The 23,379-nt window shown below is 39.2% G+C and overlaps 2 protein-coding genes across 6 annotated transcripts in view; one reads left to right on the forward strand and one right to left on the reverse strand.

The window, feature by feature from the left end:
- Window positions 1-244: 244 nt before the first annotated feature.
- Window positions 245-5,311, reverse strand: LOC127944193 (45 kDa calcium-binding protein). 3 transcript variants are annotated; one of them, XM_052540020.1, is made up of 7 exons: window positions 5,028-5,311; window positions 4,122-4,436; window positions 3,534-3,670; window positions 2,349-2,462; window positions 2,093-2,251; window positions 1,828-2,003; window positions 245-1,725 (listed from the first exon to the last, which is right to left on the reverse strand). In XM_052540020.1, the coding sequence occupies exons 2-7, from the start codon at window positions 4,427-4,429 to the stop codon at window positions 1,549-1,551; spliced, it is 1,071 nt and encodes a 356-aa protein (XP_052395980.1). In that variant the 5' UTR covers window positions 4,430-4,436; window positions 5,028-5,311; the 3' UTR covers window positions 245-1,548. The 3 variants fall into 3 exon arrangements, with proteins under 3 accessions (XP_052395980.1, XP_052395978.1, XP_052395979.1); XM_052540018.1 differs by having other exon boundaries at window positions 4,974-5,311; XM_052540019.1 differs by having other exon boundaries at window positions 4,122-4,439; window positions 4,974-5,311.
- A 1,788-nt stretch (window positions 5,312-7,099) lies between these two features.
- Window positions 7,100-23,379, forward strand: part of LOC127945116 (adipolin) — a 30,197-nt gene continuing 13,917 nt past the window's right edge. Inside the window, exons 1-2 of one of the 3 annotated variants that reach the window (XM_052541695.1) lie at window positions 7,100-8,438; window positions 22,711-22,815. In XM_052541695.1, coding sequence (XP_052397655.1) covers window positions 8,265-8,438; window positions 22,711-22,815 — 279 coding nt within the window. In that variant the 5' untranslated portion in view covers window positions 7,100-8,264. Of the gene's footprint in view, window positions 8,439-22,707; window positions 22,816-23,379 lie in introns of all 3 variants that reach the window. The other 2 variants (XM_052541696.1, XM_052541694.1) reach the window with 2 other exon arrangements.

Here is a 23,379-nt window from a genome sequence, read left to right on the forward strand (position 1 = left end):
CAGGAAAAATCCACCTGATTGTTAACTTTACAATATGGATGATATGTTTCAAATGTTAGGAAATATCAAATGTAACCAGTCTTCACAGCATATTTTTCAAAAGCAATTTGAAAGGTAATGTAGATTTCATGCAGTCATTATGAATACATGTAAAATAACAGTATTATAATGTAAATTATTTAAATACAATGTATAACACATTTAAAAATGGCATTACATTCAGCAATCACTCACTCACACAGTATTATTTTTTTTTTTTACTTTAAGAATTTACTTTAATTTCCACAGGATGAATGTAATACATGATCAGTCAATGAACAAAGATAATTGTGAACAAATTAGCAGGTCATATTCTAACATTCAGTAAACACACATTAAAAATCAAGAACAAAACAAAAATTCCCAAAAGGCCAGAGTCACAATTCGTACAGAAAAAAGTAAATTGTATATCTTAAATGATTACCAAAGCATGCTCAAAAATGATTACCACCAAAACTAGAGCTCAAATATCTACACACACACAATCGATAGACACATTAGCTTAATCTTTTTAAGGCAATTCTGTATTTAAATAAAACTTTTTTCTCAAATCCAGAAAATAAATATCGTTCCTTCCATTTTTAATAGCATTTTAAAAAGGGTGACTTCTAGTTCCTAATAATATAATTCCTCTCAAAGCATTTATCTTGTTTAAATTGAATCATTTTGAATGACTTCTTACAATACAGATGTCAATGGAGAAACATCAATATCAATACAAATGTCAGGAATAATATGCTCTATTATACTAACATCTGACTGAAGGAGACTGCTGACGTAACAGGGTGAACTGAATTCTTAAAATTAATAAAAATATGCAGGCTATATACAATTATGACTTAACCGGGTTCTTCTAAACACTTCAGTGTGCAAATAGGTCACACCTGGACGGATTAATTAGAACTCAATTATGATATCTTAAATAGACTTTTTCCACTGCATTTTAACATTTAATGATGAGATCTCAAATAAAAGTGCTACATATAGGCCTGTATGATAGTTTTCACAAAACTACAACCCTAAATCGTTTTGCTGGCTCCACATCTTTGGAAATTACACTTCTCAGGAAGCTCAAACCCTGTCAATAGCAACCCACCCAAAATGTGAATGCATTTATATATTATGGCACTCCAAACAACTGCATTATTTACATATATATAAAGATTTCAACTTCATGTGGAAAAGAGTCTTTCCCCTCACAAATTCCTCATATACAGACATTTCTCAATTACCAACACTCAAAAACTTGTTGAAAGTAGCAGTGTCTAAAATTATTTATATGGAACTTTATGGGACTTGAATGGAAATCACGTTTATGTTTATGAAGGCAAAGTCTTAATAATGTGTCATAGCGGAGCATTGCAACATTAGAGAGGGTTTTGTGGCTTGAAGTTTTGTACATTTACAAACATGTCCGAATGCATTTGTTGATCCCAGTCTGGGAAGCAAGCAATGATCATCCTTGTGACACTTTAGGGATATATACATGCTCTTCTTGAGGAGACCGTCTTAGAACTCCTCATGCACGTTACGGGCATAGTCCATGAGTTTGCTGCCAGTGAAGTACTCGCTGTATTTAAGGATCTCCTCTAGTTCCAGGTTGTGGTTTTGGTTCTCATCCGCCACAGCAATCATCTGCTTGGCTTCATTCAGGGCGTTGTACTCATTCATAGGATCCATGTATTCCTGTTTGACAGAAGGAATAGCAGCAAGGCAAAGATATACATTCAAATTAGGTGCTATGAAAGTATTCTTATCCTTTAACAGCACTTATGATAGAGGACCCACCTCCAGCTCTTCCATGGTTACAATCATATCATGGTTCGAGTCAATGACTTCTTCAAACTCCTTCTTCCTTTCACGAACCCAATCGTCATCGATGTCTTGGGCCTGCTGATTCTCCACAGTTCCCATGGGGAGGGAGATAAATTCAGCAAGAGTCAACTTTCCATTTCCATCTTGATCTGTATAGAAAACAAGTTTGGTTACCAATAAGCATCACAAGAAATGTGTTACCATTTCTTGGCTATGAATTTCAGATATATTTGCTTACCAAGATCTCGGACGATCTCCTTGACCATGTATCTCAGCATGCCTCTGCTGTGCTCTGGATGCAGGAACGAGAGGAACTCCTCTTCATTCAGCAGCTGGTCAGCTGGAGGGTTATCTGCCTGGAACCAGCGATCCTTCAAGCTCTCCAAAACCTCCTGAGCTGTAATGAGGCCATATTTTATTCATATCACTTTGAATGGCTTTGTTACGAGTACTAGACCATATCAGGCACATGCATCTTCTAAATTGCAACTTACTCTCTTCATCCACTTTCAGTTCTTCATGGTTTTTTATCTTCAGAGCTACTTCTCTTTCATTAAAACCTTTGCTGGCCAAAAACTTCACACGGTATTCATCCCAAGTTACATGTCCTGCGAGAGAACAATTTGAGCAGATTGGTCATTGTTAAGTGTTATGAAATCATCATGCCAGATGTCAATAAAAGGATACTTATTTTTTTGCTCTAGTAAAACACAGGAAAACTTTACAAACTACAGCTACAAATCATGTTTACATCATGGTTGCGTCACTTGCCCACCGCTGCACCGACCCCCACCGTTGTTTAGATTTTTTTATAATAATAAAAATCATCATAGTCGAGTAAAAAATAGACACTACGATTAAGAACTGAACGCGGCTGCTAAATGCAGCGTGTAAAACACATAAATCATAGTTTATTTATTTAGGTGATTTTGGACAGGGTTTTTTTTAAACACTCGTTTCTTATTTAATTGTTTCCACATTGTTTGCATATTTTTACTTTCTTTAAACTGTGTCATTTCATTTCTTTTCTTTGACATCAAGTTGTATGCTGTGCCTCCAAGCTTTCTTATTCATTTTGCTATTAAACATTCTACATTTCTTATTTATTTGGTTATATATTATACATGTTTACTTAGCCTATACCTATTTAAACTTTGTGCAATTTATCTGTTATTTTAAAATAGGCATAGCCTGCCTTATAGCATGGTGTATTTTTATTTGTTTATAAAAGTTCTAATGTTTTATATATAGACTAAAGTGAGTTTGACGTTGTATTTTGTTGTTGCATCCAAGCAGCAATTTAAACCAAACCGGCTCTAATTTAAAAGTGTAAGTAAAATGTGCGTAGTGCTTTTAAAGCTATTTAAAAGCAAAGGAAAGTGAGGAATAGAGGGAGAATTTAAACAAACTAAAAACGAACAATTACTTTATACCGAATTGCTGCTATTTGAAAGTGAAAGTAAAATGCGCACGCCGCTTTTACAAGATATTTAAAAGCGCGGAAGAGAGGTAACGCCCCCTGACCCACGGTGATACCGGTATTACTGGTGTCACACGTCGACTAACCTGCAGGACATTTCCTCACCATCACAACCCTACCAGAAATCTGATTCAACATATATCTCTACTGGACAAATCATTTCATTATGTCATTGGTCTAAACAACAACATCCACTTACCATCCCCATCAGGGTCCACAGCAAGAAAACTGAGCTTATTTTCTTTAACAGCCTCCTGAAAATGTTCTTCCGTCTTCTCCATTATCCAACGCTGCATTTCTTTAGCACTGACACTCCTGTCTTTATTAATATCCACCCTAGAAACAGAGAGTAAAGGTTTGATCATGCACAATTAGGGGATATAAGGTGATAAGATATTTTTGACATTAACACTTAAAGTCACCATGAAATGAAAATTCACTTTTAAAAGCATTTTATTGTGAACAAATTCATCAATACATACGTTTCATTATTTTTATGTTTAGTTTGTAATTTAATCAAAATATCATGACTCAATCTACCGATGAAGATACCAGATTTCTCTCTGGTGATGTATGCAGGACTTCAATCATTCTGTCATCTTAAACCCTGTTCTTTTGACTGCAAGCTTGCATTAAGAGTTGCCTCTATCCAATCAACACCTTACATTCGCAATACATACAAATCATTTGCAATAATTGCTCACTGTTCATTGGGAGAAATGCCTTTAGAATGATACCCAAAGCACATCATGGGAAAACCACATTGTTTCCACAGCTGTGTACATACTTTGTGAAGATTTCAATAAGTTTCTTCCTGTTCCTCCTGGGCTCCGAGTCCTCCTCGAATTCCTCCATCTCCTTCCCCAGAAACACCTCCTGATGAAAGTCTTTATTGAGGTGACCGTCCATTTCCATCTTCAGACCGTTCAGATGGTCAGGTGGAAGGATCTCATTGTCCTCTTTGCTGTTGGGGTGTTTGTCTTTTAACGCTGACATATTTGCTGGCCTGGCCTGAACATTCAAAGCCAAAATCGCAAATACTGCCAAAGCGGAGGCGCACAGGCATCCAGGCTGAGATCTTCTCTGGTTAAACATGGTTTTACTGCTTAAACAGACGTAGGAAAAATAAAATCACATTAAACCAAACATATACTCTTACGAAAAGTTTTTTGGTGAGCTGATTACCGTTTGCATGACCACAGTTACTACAAATACTATGGTTAAACTATGGTTAGTGTAACAAAACCATGGTTAATTTGTGGCTACCAAGGTGTTTTAGTTTTATTTGTAGTAAAACCATGGTTAATTTTCGTAAGGTATATATATATATATATATATATATATATATATATATATATATATATATATATATATATATATATATACACACACACACACACACACACACACACACACATATACATGCACATATACACTCACATCTTATTTATTTTAGCTTGGTCAAACAGATTCCTTTAGGACGTTATGAACTGACAGAATTATACTAAAGTTAATTAATTTAAAAGTTGGCGCTTAGTATTGCTCAGTACTGAATATGAATCAGCATAATGTTTGACAACACCTGTCTCAACGAATAAAGATGCAGCCTGTGAACGGAAATAAATAACCAGCTACCTACCTGTTCTCTTGAACGATCCTTTCCTAAACTAAAACATCAGATGAATGAACAGACCTGCTGTATTTAAAGCAGCTTGAGCGGTCTGTTTATGTGCAGCTCATCACGCAGTTCCTGTACACGTCGCCACTCGAGATCAGATCAAACGCTGCTCTCTGGAGCGGTTTATGGCCCTGAACGAGACGTCCTCCCTCTCTGGACTCAGATAACACGCAAACACATACAGGACAGTCCGATGACCGCAAGAATTCACGAGGACGTACAACAGGAAGGCGATGAGCAAAGAAACATTGCTACGTCGTTGGCAGGATCGCGTGTCTTCTTCTTTTTTTGTAACCTGAGGTGAGGGATAACGCGGATACCGCACATATCGCCATCTGCTGTACCAGCTTATGAAATACACACTGAGACAATTCTCTGTTTACCTTTCGTATCAGTTTTTTTCCGTCATCATCTGAGAGCCTTACTTATTTAGATATCTCTGACTCACGTTAGCTCTATTTTATTATTATTATCAATTGGGCCCCATGAACAGTTACAGAAAATAGATTAATTAAATTAAATTAAATTCAAGTTGTATAGCGCTTTTCACAATACAATTCGTTACAAAGCAACTTTACAGAAAATTACGTTTCTACAATATTTATTAGTATCTTATAAGTGGTGAATGCCAGTTTGTGTACGTATGACAGGATTTTTCAGAAAAATGAATACAAGACGTAGTCAGCCAGATGATGAACATTATTAACAGAAATTATTAAATGATGCAGTCACACTTGTAGCAATATTTGTTAGTTCTGTTGTTGATTCAGGGTTAGCATCATCTGGGGTCCTCTGAGGGGTCAGTATCATCTCTTCTCAGGTGTTCTGGATCCAGACTGGAGCTTGTGTAAATCCTAGAAACAAATTGTGCAAAACATAGACACAAATAGAGACATCATTAGCATAGCTGCTGTCCCAACAAAGTATAATTAATTAGTTTAACGCAAGCTAAAGAATAATAATGCACATTTGATCAGATTTAACTAACACTCACAATTTAAGAGATAGATTATTCGAAAGAGATTCGTTTTTAATCTAGATTTAAACAGAGAGAGTGTGTCTGAACCCCAAACATTATTAGATAGGGCCTACAGTTTTATTATGAATCCATGATGCATCACTAGCAGTCCTGGACCTGGTACAAAGATGGTGGCCGATAGACCCTGAGGTTAATCAGTCCCTTGTTTTTCTATGTGTTGGAGAAGTACCTGCACAGTGCGCACTGGTGTGCTATCTTTGCCCAGAGCAGATCCTCAAGAATGTCAGGCAAATCAGCATATTAGAATGATTTCTGAATCATGTGACAGTGACACTGGAAACTGCAGTAATAATGAACGTTAGTAATGGCTGATGAAAATACAGCTATGCGATCCCAGGAATAAATTACATTTACAAAACCGTTTATTGTAATACAGTAAAACAACACACACACACACGCGCACACACACACACACACACACACACACACACACACACACACACACACACACACACACACACACACACACACACACATATATAATACAAAACGTAGATGAAAAAACGTAGTGCAGTTAGCATAATTATTTAATATACACTAAATGTGCATATTAAATTAATATACATTAAACACTAGACTGACCAATTTTTGTGCAGAAATGAATTTGTTACTGCATCTTTATTTTCAGCCACCAGAGGGAGGAAGAGCGCCAAGCCATGTTCTCTCCCAATATTGTTGCTCTGCTAGGAGACAGAGCTGTTCACGTAACAAAGTTACTCAAATCTGCATAATGTAATTCGTCACTTAGATTAATACATTAGATCATGCATTTTACATTAATGTGTAACATTAAGAACAATAATTGATCAAAAACATGAACAGATTTTGGTTATATTGTAGAAATACTGACGGGATCACTATAATTACACTCACCCTAAATTCCATGTTTTGCAAGTTGTTGCATATAATGAGAAAATATTGTTTGTACTGTGGAATATGTTGACACAGTCTTCTTAGTATGTGTACATGCAGATGGATGTAGTTCATGTTATCAGGTTACTCCGTGTCAATTAATATAAACATTCAGCTATCTAGTCAGCTGGTCAAACATCACTTTCTATTGCCTTGAATCAGTACTTTCTGAGTTGTTTGAATTTTCTGAGACTAAATGTCACATGTAGAGAGCTACTGCAAAGTAGGACACTACACTACACACACACACACACACAGATTTACACCTACACCCATGAACGCATTCCCTAGAGTCTGCCTGCCGAAGAGCTCTCCCTCAAGACTTGAGTTATTTCATTAGTGAGATAAAACAGGGCTGAGCGCACTGAGGTTGTCAGTTTCACTGATGAAGAAAAGAGAAGCAAAGGGAATCAGAAAGAAAGAAAGAGAGAGAGAAAGAGCGAGAGACAGAGAGGGGGCTGTGATAAACTCTGCTGCAAGCCCTCCTGTAAGCAGAGTGAGAGAGTGCAGGAGCAACAGCATAAGATCTGGAGAGGGTGAAAACACAACTGTGAGCAAGACCTACCACAAAGTCCACACCGATCTTGCACTTTGAGGTGAGTGTGCATGTGTTTCTGTCACCCTGCATAACTGGGCTGATGCATTTGGGTGCGATCGTCCTGTCAAGTGCGTCTCAGCTTTGAAGTTGGCCGTGGGGGACCGAGAAGGCCAACTACCAATTCCCTCAGGACATTTTTTTCCTACTTCGGCAGAAAGGAACCACATGTAAAGACTGATGGGACAAGACCTCAGCATTGCTTACCAGAGAATCGGCTCAGATGCATCACTGCAGAGACCCAACATCTCAGTAGGAGCGAGACGGAGGTAAAGAACCAGAGAGAAAGTGAGAGGGAATCTGAGTTATTTCTATCCACTGCCACCCTTCCCACACTGGGACTCTCTTCACTTGCCCTCTGCTATCCACCCATGGGGCAGGAAGCGTGAAATATCTCACTAATGGGTTTATTTGCTGTGAGCTCAGCGACGACCTGTCATTTCTCAGGACCACTCCACACTTGACACATTTCATAGTCGAGTAAGCTTTGCTTTGTTTTTGGCTAAAGAGCCCTTGCTTCACACTGATCAAGACAAGGGTGAGGTATCAGTTGGAGTGGACAAGTCCCTTAATCACTTTGCCTGCCTATTACAGTATTCTTCTTCAAGTGAGGTCAAGCGTGTGGGACGTCTCGCTGTTCCTTTGTATTTCTCAAAGCTGAGAACTTCCCGCAGGGAGAAAGAGTCTGCTTTCTGGTGGGCTGAAGATGCGTTGCTGGCTGCTAGCTGTGGTGACAGCAGTGCTCTGGAGCCAGTGCATCCTTCTAGGGTGGGCTGAAGGCGGGAAGATGCGTAAGAGGCCGAAGGAGCTTGCTCCGCAGGACACTGAAGCATTTAACACCACTCTTTCCAACAGTGAGGAGCTGGATGGCAGCACAAAGGTAAATGCCAGGATAGTTTCTCATTGCTTTTCTTATATGTTTAAGCTATATGTTAATTTCTCAGCTCTGCATATGAATATGCATATGATTCCACATCAGAAGTGTTATTATTGTTTAGATAATTTTTGAAAATTGTCCCTTTAGAGCTACAACAGCATGTTACCGAGGCAGCATCCTCAAAATTGCATATTTGTACCTTACCTACCCCTAAAAAGTGTTTATCAGTACGTTAAGCTTATATGTCAGTATCTTAAAGTACTAATATGCAGTCAACAGTGTACTTTTTAAGGTACGGCCTATGGGAGAAGCTAAAGGTAAAATCTTTGCACATTTTCAGGGCATGTCATATGGCTGCTATTTTTTCTGTGTTTTTGATGATGGTTATTTTCTGCAATTGGCTATCATGTGTTTTCTTTTTAATAATAAACGTCTGATATTGCAGTAATCAGATGACGAATGAAAGGATTGACATAAAAACTTTATAGTAAATAGTAGGGTGATATCAGGTAAAATGGGCCATCAGGTAAAATGGGCCAATTAAGGTTTGGGGGTCCTAGTCCCTATGGAATTTAAAACCAATGACTACAAAATATTTCAAACTATTGTCATAACTGTGCTTGACAAGTAACAGGTGATTCAATTGGTTTATGGTTGCTATGGTGGGTGGGGTAATAATTCTTATGGAGACTGCACCAGAGAGCTGCATGGTAAGTAGCCTGGCATACCAAATGTAACTAAACTATTATAAGGATGATAAATCTATAAAAAAACAAACATGCACATAAAAAAAATATGCATAATATCTGCCTTGATGGCATCAATCAGAAATAATGTTGTTAGTTTGGTATAGGAACATATTTTTTGAAAAAGTGATGTTTTTCTTGGCGGCCCAATTTACCTTAACCCACTCAGGTAAAATGGGCCACATGGTTTCAGCTAAAATGGGCCATCATCTGTGTCACTCACAAACACATATACACATGTGTGTGTGTGTCAATTTATATATATATTTACATTTAGCTGATGCTTTTATCCAAAGCGACTTACAATTACTATATATATATGTCAGAGGTTGCACGCCTCTGGAGCAACTAGAAGTTAAGTGTCTTGCTCAGGGACACATTGGTGGATTTGAACCCAGGGCTCTCATACCAAAGGTGTACAAACATAAAATGTGATCCATGTTCTGCCTGGTTTCACGAGAGCTGTGGTGAAGAGAATGGTATCTTTGATGACGATGGTTTAATTTGCAAAGACTGTGTTTGAAAAAAACTTTCATCACACACACACACAAATCAGTTATCAGTTATCAATTTTGAATGTGAATTTTTGTAATTTGCACATTTTGTTCTAAATGTATTGTTCTCACACACACACACACACACACACACAGTCTGGTCAGCTATCCTCGTGGGGACTCTCCATAGGCATAATGGTTCTTATACTGTACAGACCGTATTTTCTATCGCCCTACACCAACCCTACCCCTAAACCTAACCCTCACAGGAAACTTTCAGCATTTTTAGATTTTCAAGAAACTTCACTCTGTGTAATTTATTAGCTTGTTTACCCGTGGGGACCTCAATTTAGGTCCCCACCATGACACGAGTCCCCATGAGTCTGTGTGTATTCAGGTTTAAGTCCCCACCAGAATAGAAAAACAAGTACACAAAAAACACACACACAACTGACATCAGTTCACTGATCTATGTTGTTCCAAAATTGACTTTTTTAATTGCACATTTGAATATGTGGGTTTGCACCCAAAATGTATTTTTTTTTTTTAATGGCACATATGGATATGTTTTTTTAATGCAGTTTAAATGTTATGTGGCTGTATAAGCAGTTGTTTTGAAATTAAAATTGATGATAAATTACTATTTCCCTTTGCAGTTTGACCGGCCCATTTTACCTGAACAGCTGGCCCATTTTACCTTAAACTGCTCATGCAAAAAAAGTTGGCACCACTGATGTTTCAAGAACTGTAGGGCCTAAATAATTATATTTTATTACATAATTTCAACACAAAATTATCAAAAACAGTCATTATTAATCATAAATACACATGGAATAGGCATATATGGTATTGTATTATTGTCCCAAACGATTTACCAAAAAGTGGCCCAATTTAGCTGATATCACCCTAAATTACAGGTGCATCTCAATAAATTAGAATGTTGTGGAAAAGTTCATTTATTTGAGTAATTCAACTCAAATTGTGAAACTCGTGAATTAAATAAATTCAGTGCACACGGACTGAAGTAGTTTAAGTTCTTTTAATAGTGATGATTTTGGCTCACATTTAACAAAAACCCACCAATTCACTATCTCAACAAATTAGAATACTTCATAAGACCAATAAAAATGTATTTTAGTGAATTGTTGGCCTTCTGAAAAGTATGTTAATTTACTGTACATGTACTCAATACTTGCTAGGGGAAGCTTTTACTTTAATTACTGCCTCAATTCAGCGTGGCATGGAGGTGATCAGTTTGTGGCACTGCTGAGTTGGTCTGGAAGCCCAGGATTCTTTGATGGTGACCTTCAGCTCATCTGCATTGTTTGGTCTCTTGTTTCTCATTTTCTCTTAACAATACCTCATAGATTCTCTATGGGGTTCAGGTCTGGAGAGTTTTCTGTCCAGTCAAGCACACCAACACCATGGTCATTTAACCAACTTTTGGTGCTTTTGGCAGTGTGGGCAGCCAAATCCTGCTGGAAAATGAAATCAGCATCTTCAAAAAGCTGGTCGGCAGAAGGAAGCATGAAGTGCTCCAAGATTTCTTGGTAAACGGGTGCAGTGACTTTGGTTTTCAAAAAACACAATGGACCAACACCAGCAGATGACATTGCACCCCGAATCATCACAGACTGTGGAAACTTAACACTGGACTTCAAGCAACTTAAATGGCTATGAGATTCTCCACCCTTCCTCCAGACTCTAGGACCTTGGTTTCCAAATGAAATGCAAAACTTGTTCTTATCTGAAAATAGGACTTTGGACCACTAGGCAACAGTCCAGTTCCTCTTCTCCTTAGCCCAGGTAAGATGCTTCTGATGTTGTCTGTGGCTCAGGAGTGGCTTAACAAGAGGAATACAACAACTGTAGCCAAATTCCTTGACATGTCTGTATGCCTTGACCCCAGCCTCAGTCCATTCCTTGTGAAGTTCACTCAAATTCTTGAATCGAGTCTGCTTGACAATCCTCATAAGGCTGTGGTTTTCTTGGTTGGTTGTGCATCTTTTTCTTCCACACTTTTTCTTTCCACTCAACTTTCAACATGCTTGGATACAGCACTCTGTGAACTTCCAGTTTTTTTGGCAATGGATGTTTGTCGATGATTGTCTTCTGGACAGCTGTCAGATCAGCGGTCTTCCCCACGGTTGTGCAGCCTAGTGAACCAAACTGAGAGACTATTTTGAAGGCTCAGGAAACCTTTGCAGGTGTTTTGAGTTGATTAGCTGATTGCCATGTCACCATATTCTAATTTGTTGCGATAGTGAATTGGTGGGTTTATGTTAAATATGAGCCAAAATCATCACAATTAAAAGAACCAAAGACTTAAACTACTTCAGTCTGTGTGCATTGAATTTATTTAATACACAAGTTTCACAATTTGAGTTGAATTACTGAAATAAATGAACTTTTCCACAACATTCTAATTGATTGAGATGCACCTGTATATACCTTAAATGCACTTTAACTTATTTAGATTAAAATCTTCTTCCAAATGTGTAAATGTAATGCATGTAGTTACCAGTCATTCCTCATAGTGTGTCAAAATCACCTTGTAACAGCCAGGCCGAGAAAATACCTTAAAATGATGTGTTTTAAATGCTCTGTTAAATATGTCAGCACACTCATCAGAAAGCAAAGCTGACTGCATTTGCCACTTACAGTTGTCTCTCATACTTTGTAAATGCGCCTGATCAGAAGTCGTCAGCTGCTTTGCAAACTTTGGCTATTCAAACAAGCTTAGAGCGAGCTCATCCAAAGCCCATGATGGAGATGCTACAAGTATTTTTGATTAGCTTGGCACAGACTCAAACATGTGTTTCTTGAGAATTAGGCCGGTCTAATTCTTCAGAACAGCTCAACAGAATGAGATTCAGAATGATAAATAGAGCGGTTGTATATAGATATGTGAAGAATGCACATTCAGAAGGCCTGATCAGAGCATCGATTAGTTCTCTCAGTAGGGGTTTTCTACCAGTGCGCGAAGGAGGGCTTGTTTGTTATTTGAGACTTGGTGTCATTAGGTTTCGGATGATGAGAATGGTAAACGGGGACATTTTTGCATTTGCATATAAAATAAATAAATAAATACAGAATGACCATTCATTTCTATGTGCATAAACCTTGGAAAATATCATATTGTGTTGAATTATTGTGCATAAGTGCACTGACATTTTCTGGCTCCACCAAGGCCAACATATTACTGTTCCAACTCTGTATTTGTTTATTGCTCCTGTATTGTTTAGATATCAGGGTTTCCATTGGAAAATTAGCTCCTGTCTCAGCCCACAAATAGAGTTGGCATTCTCAAGTAACTCCCAGCTTCCCCTGTGCCAACCACTCTCACTATAACTGCTTCAGTGATTTTGCTGACAAGGGTTATTGTCTTATTGAATTTTAACACATCACTGAATGTTGTGACAGTCTGGTTGTGTGTTTTATCTCCACATTGTGTTTATTTTGACATTAATATGAAGGAATTTTCAATAAGGGACAGTCAATATAAGACAGTATAATATATACTGTAAAATGTATTTATTAGTTTTAAATCAAAGAAAGATTAAGTAGGCCTATGTTTTACTAGAACTCACTATTTCAGTCTTATTACTTCTATTTTTATTTAACTCAATATTATTTGCAATGTTCTTTGTAATTATTTAATTTACTAGCAATTTCTGAGTGAAAAGACATTTGAACTTGAGTCAAACTCTCGATGCTGTACCTTCATTGCATCCGAGGTGTGTCCTTTGCTACCTTCTCCTCCTTGTCTCCTCATCTTTATGGCTCAACACAGGCAGGCGGTCATGATGTGATTCCTGGGAAGGTTAGGTGGGGAGATATTTAAAGACCCTTGGCAGAGCTCTTTCCCAGCCCATTGATTCTGTCATTCACAGGACAGGCTGACTCCGCTGTGTCTGGGACATCCGATAGGGGCGGTGTGGCCCCCTGAAAAAACTGGGGCATCAGGCTGCATAAGCCCCTCACAAAGCCTCACAGAAAGGGTCCTGAAAGAGGACACCTCGAGAAGGATTAGTCACTCTCCCTCCCCATACTTACATTCTTTTCATCTTGTCCTGTACAATCAGAGAGTAATGACATAATAAGTCTAAAACCCAATGTTTTGCCAGATTTGTCACTGCCAGTAAGCGTCACTCGGGCTTGGGACCCTGGATGACATTCATAGAGATGGAGATCAGTTTTACAGGTATAGGTGGGTTTTGTCCATATGTCCAGCTACCAATATATGTTATAGGCCTATTCAATTCTTAAAATCCCAATATCAGTGTTTATTGTCCTGTAGATGTCACTGCGTTCTGTGTTTTTCATTTACATTTACTTATTTAGCAGGGTGTGAAGGGCTTCATTCAAAATCAACATGGCCAGTGTAGTCTGATTCATGAACAAATGACTCTTATGATACACTTCTTTTTAGTAAATCAAAAAACAAGTAGTTCAAATAGTGTAATTAGATTCACAGACAAATGGATCTTATGAGCAGGTTCGTTTATTGTAACAAAAAATACAGTGCAACCAGTGTAATGACAATAATGATCCGGTTCTGTTTAACGAATCAAAACATAGTGAAACCAGTGTAATTCGCCTAATGAATTAACAACTCTTAAGAGCTGGTTAATTTTAGTTTCTTAAAACATAGAGTACATTGCAACCAATGGAGTTCGATTCATAAAACAAATGACTCTTATAAGCCGGTTCCTTTTAGTGAATCAAAACATACTGCATGACAAGTGTAGTTTAATTCCAATGACTAAGAAGTCTCTTGAGACGATTCTTTTAATGATTATTCAAAAAGATGAGTTACCTGTTTAAATCAAAAGTTGCCCTACCTATTATAGCCCTAAATATCAATTAACAGAGATGTGTTTTTTCTATAGCAGAAATATAGACTAATGAATCAGATTCAAGTTAAACTGAATCAACAGTGGATTCTTATAGCGAGTTTGTGAATCTGATTCAAATCCAATCCAATCGACAATTGATACACGAGAGGGACCAGTGAATGGTGAGTTGTCTCTGTTTTGTCTTGAGTATTGAAGAATCCATGAAAACATTGTGTTCTCAAAAAAACAATGTTGTTTAATATTAAAAATGACTTATTTTGCAAATGTGATTAATTGCAAAGAATATAAATATTTTAATCCAGCCCTGATATTTACTTGAACAGTGGCCATTGGGACATTCACATTAGAACACAGAGTACAAGGAACAGAGGAACAGCATGTACAGACATTAAATGGGGTACAAATAACTCAAATAAAAAAACCTGCCCTAAACCAAAAGACACAACTTTTCCTATAGCACTTCATATGAACATCTCACACATGTTTTCATTAGCTACAATTTAAATAGTATTCATCACATATGTGTGAGATATAATCTTAAAATAACCCTGTTTTATCTCTTGTGTTCAAAATTACTACTGAATAACTTTCAGAATCCCAAAACCCACAGGAATTATTCACCATCCTTGAGTGCAGCATTATAGTACGTCACTAGGTGTTTATCTGAAGAATTTCTCAGCTGTCCATTTGACCTACCACAGATAATAAGGGAAATGAGCACCAGTGCAAACTAGCTCTACGTTATAATTTGCACACAAAGCAGGTGTGATGCTGCAATAAGATTATCTTCAACTCTTTGACTTTTTTATGGCAAGATGAGGGCAGGATAATTCCTCAGTAGATCTCATAATAAGACTTGTGGCTCTCTCTCCCCTCGCATGTCTTCACTAGCCAGGAATGCACACTTGATATACATATAAATATCTAAACGAAGTTTACCCTGCTACGATGGCATGGAACAGAAAGAGTTATTTAAACAACACAAGGCCTCATTACCTGGCCTACATGTTAGTTTTGTAAAGTTACAAGTGTATTCTGACACATACATGCTGTTGTGCTTGGTATGAGTGAAGACAGAGAGTAAATTGGATTCAGACATCTTTGATGTCACTGTTTAATGACCTGGGGGCCTGTAATAGGGGCATTTCCAGCCCCCCCGAGTAATAACAAAGCGGCTAACTGCCTGCAATGGAAGAATGTGATGAAAGGAGCTTTATGGTAACTGCCAAACAAATATTCAACATACATGCAAAATAAAAATTCTATATTTCGACCATTTGGAGTGTATTAGTTATCAGACCTTGTCCACAGGGAAGGAATTACAGAATAATGAGGCCTCGGTAATGAAATATACAGTGGTGCCGGGTCTGTTACCTGTTAAATGATGGCCTTTGAAGCTTTCTGCTGCTTGATATCCAGCCAAATAATCATTTAGCTTTTTGTATCTCTATGTTCTGAGTTCCAAAGGCGTAATGACTTGGTACCAAAAGAAACTATAATTGCAGGTAAGAATCTGAGGTGTGGTGTGAATGTGTCCATATAATCAAACCCATAAAACTGTGTACCGACCAATAAAGCTGTGTTTGGGAACATACCATCATCGCAATTTGTTCTATCGCACACATACCATGTCTATGAGACTAGGGAAAGTGAATATTCATGTTCAGCCATATTTGGTGTCCTTCACGGCTGTCTTTTATAAGTCAGGGTATATACGAGAAATGGTGGGTGAATTGGGAAGTAATGTTGATATGTTAAAGGAGATCCTTCCACAAAGGCATGGGATGGGTAAAATCATCAAGCCATGCATGGATGAATGCACAGACAGTCATGATACACCCCTGGAGAAACAACAATAACTTTGGGAAAGCCCTCAGTCGCTGTTTTCACTGTAGAGCACCTGTATAGTTTTTTTTGCCAACTATTTCTGATGTGTTTGAATTGCATGCTTTATTTATTTTTCAATGTTAACTGGTGTTATTTTTACGGGATGGCTGTTGCATCTTTGCAGAGTTTTATACGTGTTATTGTAAGCATTTTTAATTTTCAAATAGTTTTTCTAAACATTGACATTTGAATTTGGAATGCTTTTACAAAATTCTACATTTAGACAGAAATAGTCCTAATGGTTTGGTATTTTTAGCTACATACTTTTCAGTGTGTTACTGTAATGTCTGGTAAATTTTGGACCTGAGGTACAAAAATCAACAAACAGAAGCAATTTCTTCATAAAATGTCACCAAACCACATGGCTGTGTTAGAACAGACCCAGTTTGTAAAGTCTGGACTATGTACTATTCAGTTAATGACAAGTAAAAACATTTTGTGTCATTTCGTACCTTCAGGCTGTGTAATGAAATGGATACGCTGCCTAGATGAGGTTATAAGGTTTTTCACAATCAAACACTGCTGCATAATTGTTGATTGTGGCCTCCGGGCAGATTTTTATGGCCGTGTTTATGTTTTCTATGGCATGCTGCCACAAAAATAGTCACTGACGTTTTTCTCTTGAAAATAAACTGATTTTTAAAAAACATTTTCTCTAAATACACCGTTCAAATCTAAAAATTATTGTTTGATATGTATATGTTGGAATTGTTATATTCTATTCTTACCTAAATAATGTTTCAAGACTATTAAGTTAATCATTAAAACTAAATACTGCAATGCTTTTTCATCAATCCTCAGAAATAACTCTAACACTAAACTAATATGTGCACTGCAGATTTAATTGAATCGCCCAGGCACTTTGTTCTGGTATACCCCAAAAAATGAAATTGCATTTGGTTAACCACCATTTAACAATTAAACAGAAGTTTATCATGCTACATAAGTAAATTACTTTTGTAATTACAGATTCTTGCTTGCACTTGCAGAAGAGTTATATATATATATATATTAGACACAGTTTCCATAATGTGTTTTTTTATTAATATGAAAATAGCTATGTGTTTGCTTAGTGGAGTTATTATAAAGTCTCATAAGTCTCTTTTTCTCAGCTTTCTTTCAGACTCTCGTCAAAACATTTTGCTTGACTTTTTTTTACTCCGTCTCTAATGGAGCATTTGGCAGCTTTGCTCCACACAGCTCTGCTGTTTAAACAGCCCCAAAACAAACTTATAAGAGAAAAATCCACGCCAGTGGTATGCTGAGATAATAACAGCTTGCCATGATCTGTCATGGTCTAAAATTCTTCAGGGTTTAGGGCTTTTCAGACAAGCCATGGTACCGCTGTCAACCGAATCAACTGTGTACACAGCACCCTGAAATATTGGAAAGTTTATCGCACTGAGCAGACCGCTGCACATTCCATATCAGCCTAAAGTCTCTGTGAAAATGTTCCTTTGCATCCAAAAGAACTTTAACTGTATGTCCATACTTAAAGAATCCTAGCTTTCTGACAGTCAGAGAAAGGTCTATACCTTTGGAACAAAGAACATGAGGGAACATGATAAAAGTAGATATACTGTAGATGTGTCTTCACAAACTTCTACGACATTTCCAAGCAGCAAATTCAGGCAAGTTAATCCTTGTCTTGACAGAATTATGGTTCCTCCCCATACACCGACTGATCCAACTCTGATCATTCGAAGTGTTAATGGAAGTTCCTCATATATTTTGAAGTGAATGTGTTGACTTGTCCACCTTTTCAATCTTGTGGAAACTGATTGTTAACTCTCTTGGCGAGGTCAAAAGACAGTACATTCCTCTTGAGATTTAAGTTAGCTTCTGTGTTAGCATCTGTGGCTTAGACTTCTATTCAGCACAGGAAATTAAATAACTCAATGGACCCGCCAAAGTCGATATTGATCCTTAATAGAACCATGTTGAATCAACAGTATTTGGGGGACCTCATGACCTGAGCATTTGTTATTTTTGGTAATATTAGAATCCTGCGGATCTTTTTTTGGCACGACTAGCCTGCTCTGCGCTGCAGTCTGTATTTATAAAGCATTCCATAAAAGACAATGGAAAAGAAACAAATGATGTCTTCTGCCGGTGTTGGAAGATCTAAGGGATTGCCTTCTGCTGTAACAGTATCTGTACAAATCTGTCCGTCTTTTGGCTGTCTCCAGGCTTCTAATTCACAACAATAACACTCAGACATCCAACATGCTAGAGGCTTGTGTGCTAGTTAAGTTGTTTATTTTGTCTTCTGTCACAAGAATAGAGGGAGAGAAAAAAATTATACCCAATCAAAAATATGAGCTTACCTCATTCCAGGATGTATAAAAAAACACAAAGAGGTTATTTTATTACAGCTTAACGTGAGGCAGGTCTTTCTTGTAAAGAGATGCAGTGTGTTAGTTTAACAGATAAGTGATCCAGGTCTTTGTGCCAAACCTAAACAAATTCCATTTCAGACAGCTCACCTCTACAACTTTTCTCTATCTCTGTTCCTATCGCAATCGCAGTCATTTGAAGTTTAGGGAAGGGCTCAATGAGATTCAGTACATGGTTACTGGGATTTATAAAGCCTTACGTTTCATCTAAGTAAAAACATTGTCAGCTCTGTATTGTTGGTGGTTAGTTGGTCAAGTAACAATTATGTATATAGAAATATTTATATTTCATATTTATATAATTATTTCAGATTTAGTTTTGTATTCTGATAGAGTGTAAGTTAAATTTGTGGGTAATGTGTAAAAATGCTATTCAATTAAAAGTCAATGTAGAGTGGGTTTTCACCTTTTAAATAAAAACATTTTCTTATCTTTTGAAATTTAGAGATGAAATTTAATTCATGAACAACAAGGAGATGGATCTTAATGACTGGTGAAATATGGAATCATTTTGACAGTATAAATTAAATTGTAACAGTTGCAACAGTTGCAAAAAGGAACCCACAGTATAATGTAATGTCTCGGGCCTCTCATTTTTAGGTGAACTGTAACGTTGTGCTCATGGAAACTTGTTGAGAGAGATCAGTTTTGAAAGGCTGTTTGTTTTTCACAGACCCTACTGGGCAAACTTGACGTAGCACCTGAGAGAAGTACTGAGAAGGACTAATTAAGCAAAGAGTAAAGTCCTCAAGAGAAAATTTGACTGACTGTGTTTGGCATGAGGTAGTGCTGCATGCCACACAAAAGACCCATTCCTTTACTGCAGTGGTGCAGCCTGCCTTGATGTCTGGCACCGTTTATTAGGATCTTTAGACATAATTTTCCTGAGAGGGTTTATAAGAAGAAATTATGACTTGGATTTAGTTATGTAGCTATGATGCACTGCACTCAGTGCCAACTGGAGAATGATCTCTGAATTAAATATCTGATAAATCACACAGTTAGAACTTCACCCAATGACTCAATCATTATATATCTATTTAGGGTCTGGGTCATTTAATATATTTAGAGTCTGGAATTGTTCATGTTAATGTCAACCTGTGCTACGTGAGTTTTCCTTGTTTCCTTGATGTCATTAAAATTCTCTTGATTGATGTAATCCTTGTCTCCTTCATTCCTCACTCCTTACTCCTCTCAGTAGTTCAACCTTGACAGAATACCAGACCGAAATCCTTAATTTTTTTCCAGCTTTTAAAGGGGTTTAGTTTTCCTGTGTGATCAAACAAGCTTTATTTATCGTGGTGGCTCAGGCGAGTCACAACCTGATCTTCTACCCGAGGGCATTCGTGTAGCTTCCTGGTGGTTCCTGGTGATGCTGTTCTGGCTCGGGATCACATACCATTGCCCCACTGAGCTCCCTGACACTACCAACCTCGACCGGAAGGAGGCAGTCATCCAGGGTCTGGAGAGCCAGTCATCCAGGGTCAGAATCCTCTCCACCGGCTGTCCCTCAGTCAAGCCCGCCGACTCTGTCTCTTTCCTGCCCACTGACCGTTCCCGAGTCTGCCTCGCCAGCTGCTGCAACAACAAGCCCACCGACGGTCACCCTAATCACCTGTAACCAAGGGAGGAGGATGAGGAGGAAAAGACTGTTTACAGCCCCAGAGCTTGCTCCAGTGTCGGCTCCAGTCCCAGAGCTCACTCCAATGTCGGTTCCTGATCCCCTGTGAAGCCCAGGGAGGGCTCCAGATTCCCAGTTATACTCAGCGAGGGCTTAGCCCAGGGAGGGCTCCTGTGCCCGAGTGTAGCCTGGTGAAGGCTCCTGTCCCCGATTTTAGCCCGGTGAGGGCTCCTGTCTCTGAGTTTAGTCCAGTGGGGGCTCCTGTCCCCATGCTTAACCCAAGGAGTGCTCCAGAATCGGAATCCCCTCCAGAACCCTCCCCAGCAATCTTAATTTCCACTAAAAACATGTTTTTTTTTGCCCGTGGCCATGGTGGTCGAGCCAGCTAAGGTCACAGAGGATCTGCCATGGCCTCCTGAGTCACCTGTTCCGCCATGGCTCCCTGTACTGTCTGCTCTTCCACGGCTCCCTGTACTGTCCGCTCCTCCATGGCTCCCTGTACTATCTGCTCCTCCATGCCTCCCTGTACTGTCTGCACTTCCACGGCTCCCTGTACTGTCCTCTCCTCCATGGCTCCCTGTACTGTCTGCTCCTCCATGGCTCCCTGTACTGTCCACACTTCCATGGCTCCCTGTACTGTCTGCTCTTTCATCGCTCCCTGTACTGTCCGCTCCTCCATGGCTCCCTGTACTGTCCGCTCCTCCATGGCTCCCTGTACTGTCTGCACTTCCATGGCTCCCTTTACTGTCTGCTCCCCCATAGCTCCCTGTGCTGTCTGCTCCTCCATGGGTCCCTGTACTGTCTGCTCTTCCATGGCTCCCTGTGCTGTCTGCTCCTCCATGGCTCCCTGTACAGTCTGCTCTTCCATTGCTCCCTGTACTGTCTGCTCCTCCATGGCTCCCTGTACTGTCTGCTCTTCCATGGCTCCCTGTACTGTCTGCTCCTCCATGGCTCCCTGTACTGTCTGCTCTTCCATGGCTCCCTGTACTGTCTGCTCCTCCATGGCTCCCTGTACTGTCTGCTCCTCCATGGCTCCCTGTACTGTCTGGCCCTCCATGGCTCCCTGTAGTGTCTGCTCCTCCATGGCTCCCTGTACTGTCTGCTCCTCCATGGCTCCCTGTACTGTCTGCTCCTCCATGGCTCCCTGTACTGTCTGCTCCTCCATGGCTCCCTGTACTGTCCGCTCCTCCATGGCTCCTTGTACTGTCTGCTCCTCCATGGCTCCCTGTACTGTCTGCTCCTCCATGGCTCCCTGTACTGTCCGCTCCTCCATGGCTCCTTGTACTGTCTGCTCCTCCATGGCTCCCTGTACTGTCTGCTCCTCCATGGCTCCCTGTACTGTCTGCTCCTCCATGGCTCCTTGTACTGTCTGCTCCTCCATGGCTCCATGTACTGTCTGCTCCTCCATGGCTCCCTGTACTGTCCGCTCCTCCATGGCTCCCTGTACTGTCTGCTCCTCCATGGCTCCCTGTACTGTCTGCTCCTCCATGGCTCCTTGTACTGTCTGCTCCTCCATGGCTCCCTGTACTCTCTGCTCCTCCATGGCTCCCTGTACTGTCTGCACTTCCACGGCTCCCTGTACTGTCCACTCTTCCACGGCTCCCTGTACTGTCTGGTCCTCCATCGCTCCCTGAATCCCCTGCTCAGCCATTACTTGCTGATCTCCACTGGAGGCTCTCCTTGTCTCCATCCGCACCCCCTCCACAATGATACTGTTATGGCACGGGACACACCATCCAGGAGGGGAGCAATCTGTCATGTGTATGTTCCTATTGAGTTCCTGTTTGCCTTTATTTGATTCCTTCCTGTTGTTGTCCCCATTGTGTTGATTTGATTCCAGGTGTACCCGATTTATTTCTATTGATCCCAGGTGTGTCTCATCCCCTTGTCTTGTCATGTGTTTAAATAGCATTCCCTGTTCTTAGTTCAGGGTATTATTACCTATTTTTATAGTATTATAGTATTATATATTATTCATGTTCATGTTCATGTTCATGTTCATGTTCATGTTCACGTTCATGTTCATGTCAGCCTGTGCTACATGAGGTTTCCTTGTTTCCTTGATGTCATTATAATTTGCTCGATTGATGTACTCCTCGTCTCCTTCGTTGCTCGCTCTAATCTCCTCTCAGAAGTTCATACATGACAGAGTATACTAGCCAAACCAAATATTATGTGTCACGTGTGCATTATATCCAGAATTCTTCTTATACAGAAATATGCAAACCATGCACGCCATATAAATGAACATTCCTGTGTTTTTATTCAGCAGGTCAGTGAAAACCAGAGAGTGGACCCTCTTGGATCATGGATGGATTTTGTGAAGAGACCTGTGGGCAACTTTCCCGGAAAATGCCGAAAGCGAAAACGACCACTGGTGCGGAAAGTTTTTATGATCACATATTATCAAATGTCAAACACATAATCGACAGCGAGACAGAGCTGAAAGTGTGGGAAGCAGAGGAATTTCATTCACCCAGAATGTACAGAACAATTCTTGTAAAATCAAAAATTTGGAATTTAAGAATGTCTTAACAAGTTAAAGGAATAGTTTACCCAATTAATGAAAATTTGCAGAGAATTTACTCATTAGATGAGTTTGTTTCTTCATCAGAACAGATTTGGAGAAATTTAGCATTACATCACTTGCTCACAAATTTATCCTCTCCAGTGAATGAGTGCAGTCAGAATGAGAGTCCAAACAGCTGAAAAAACCATCACAATAATCCACAAGTAATCCGCACAACTCCAATCTAACACAGAATGTCTTGTGAAGTGAAAAGCTGCATATTTGTAAAAAAACAAATCCAGGATTTTTAATTTAACTTTATAACTTTCACTTTTGGCCAAAATACCAGTCCATAATCTACAATAACGGTTCCTCCATTGAAAAGCCCTGTTGTCCTCTCACATCAAACACAACCAACATTTGTTTAAAACT

This window comes from Carassius gibelio, chromosome A23 (assembly GCF_023724105.1).
Source record: "Carassius gibelio isolate Cgi1373 ecotype wild population from Czech Republic chromosome A23, carGib1.2-hapl.c, whole genome shotgun sequence".
NCBI lineage: Eukaryota > Metazoa > Chordata > Actinopteri > Cypriniformes > Cyprinidae > Carassius > Carassius gibelio.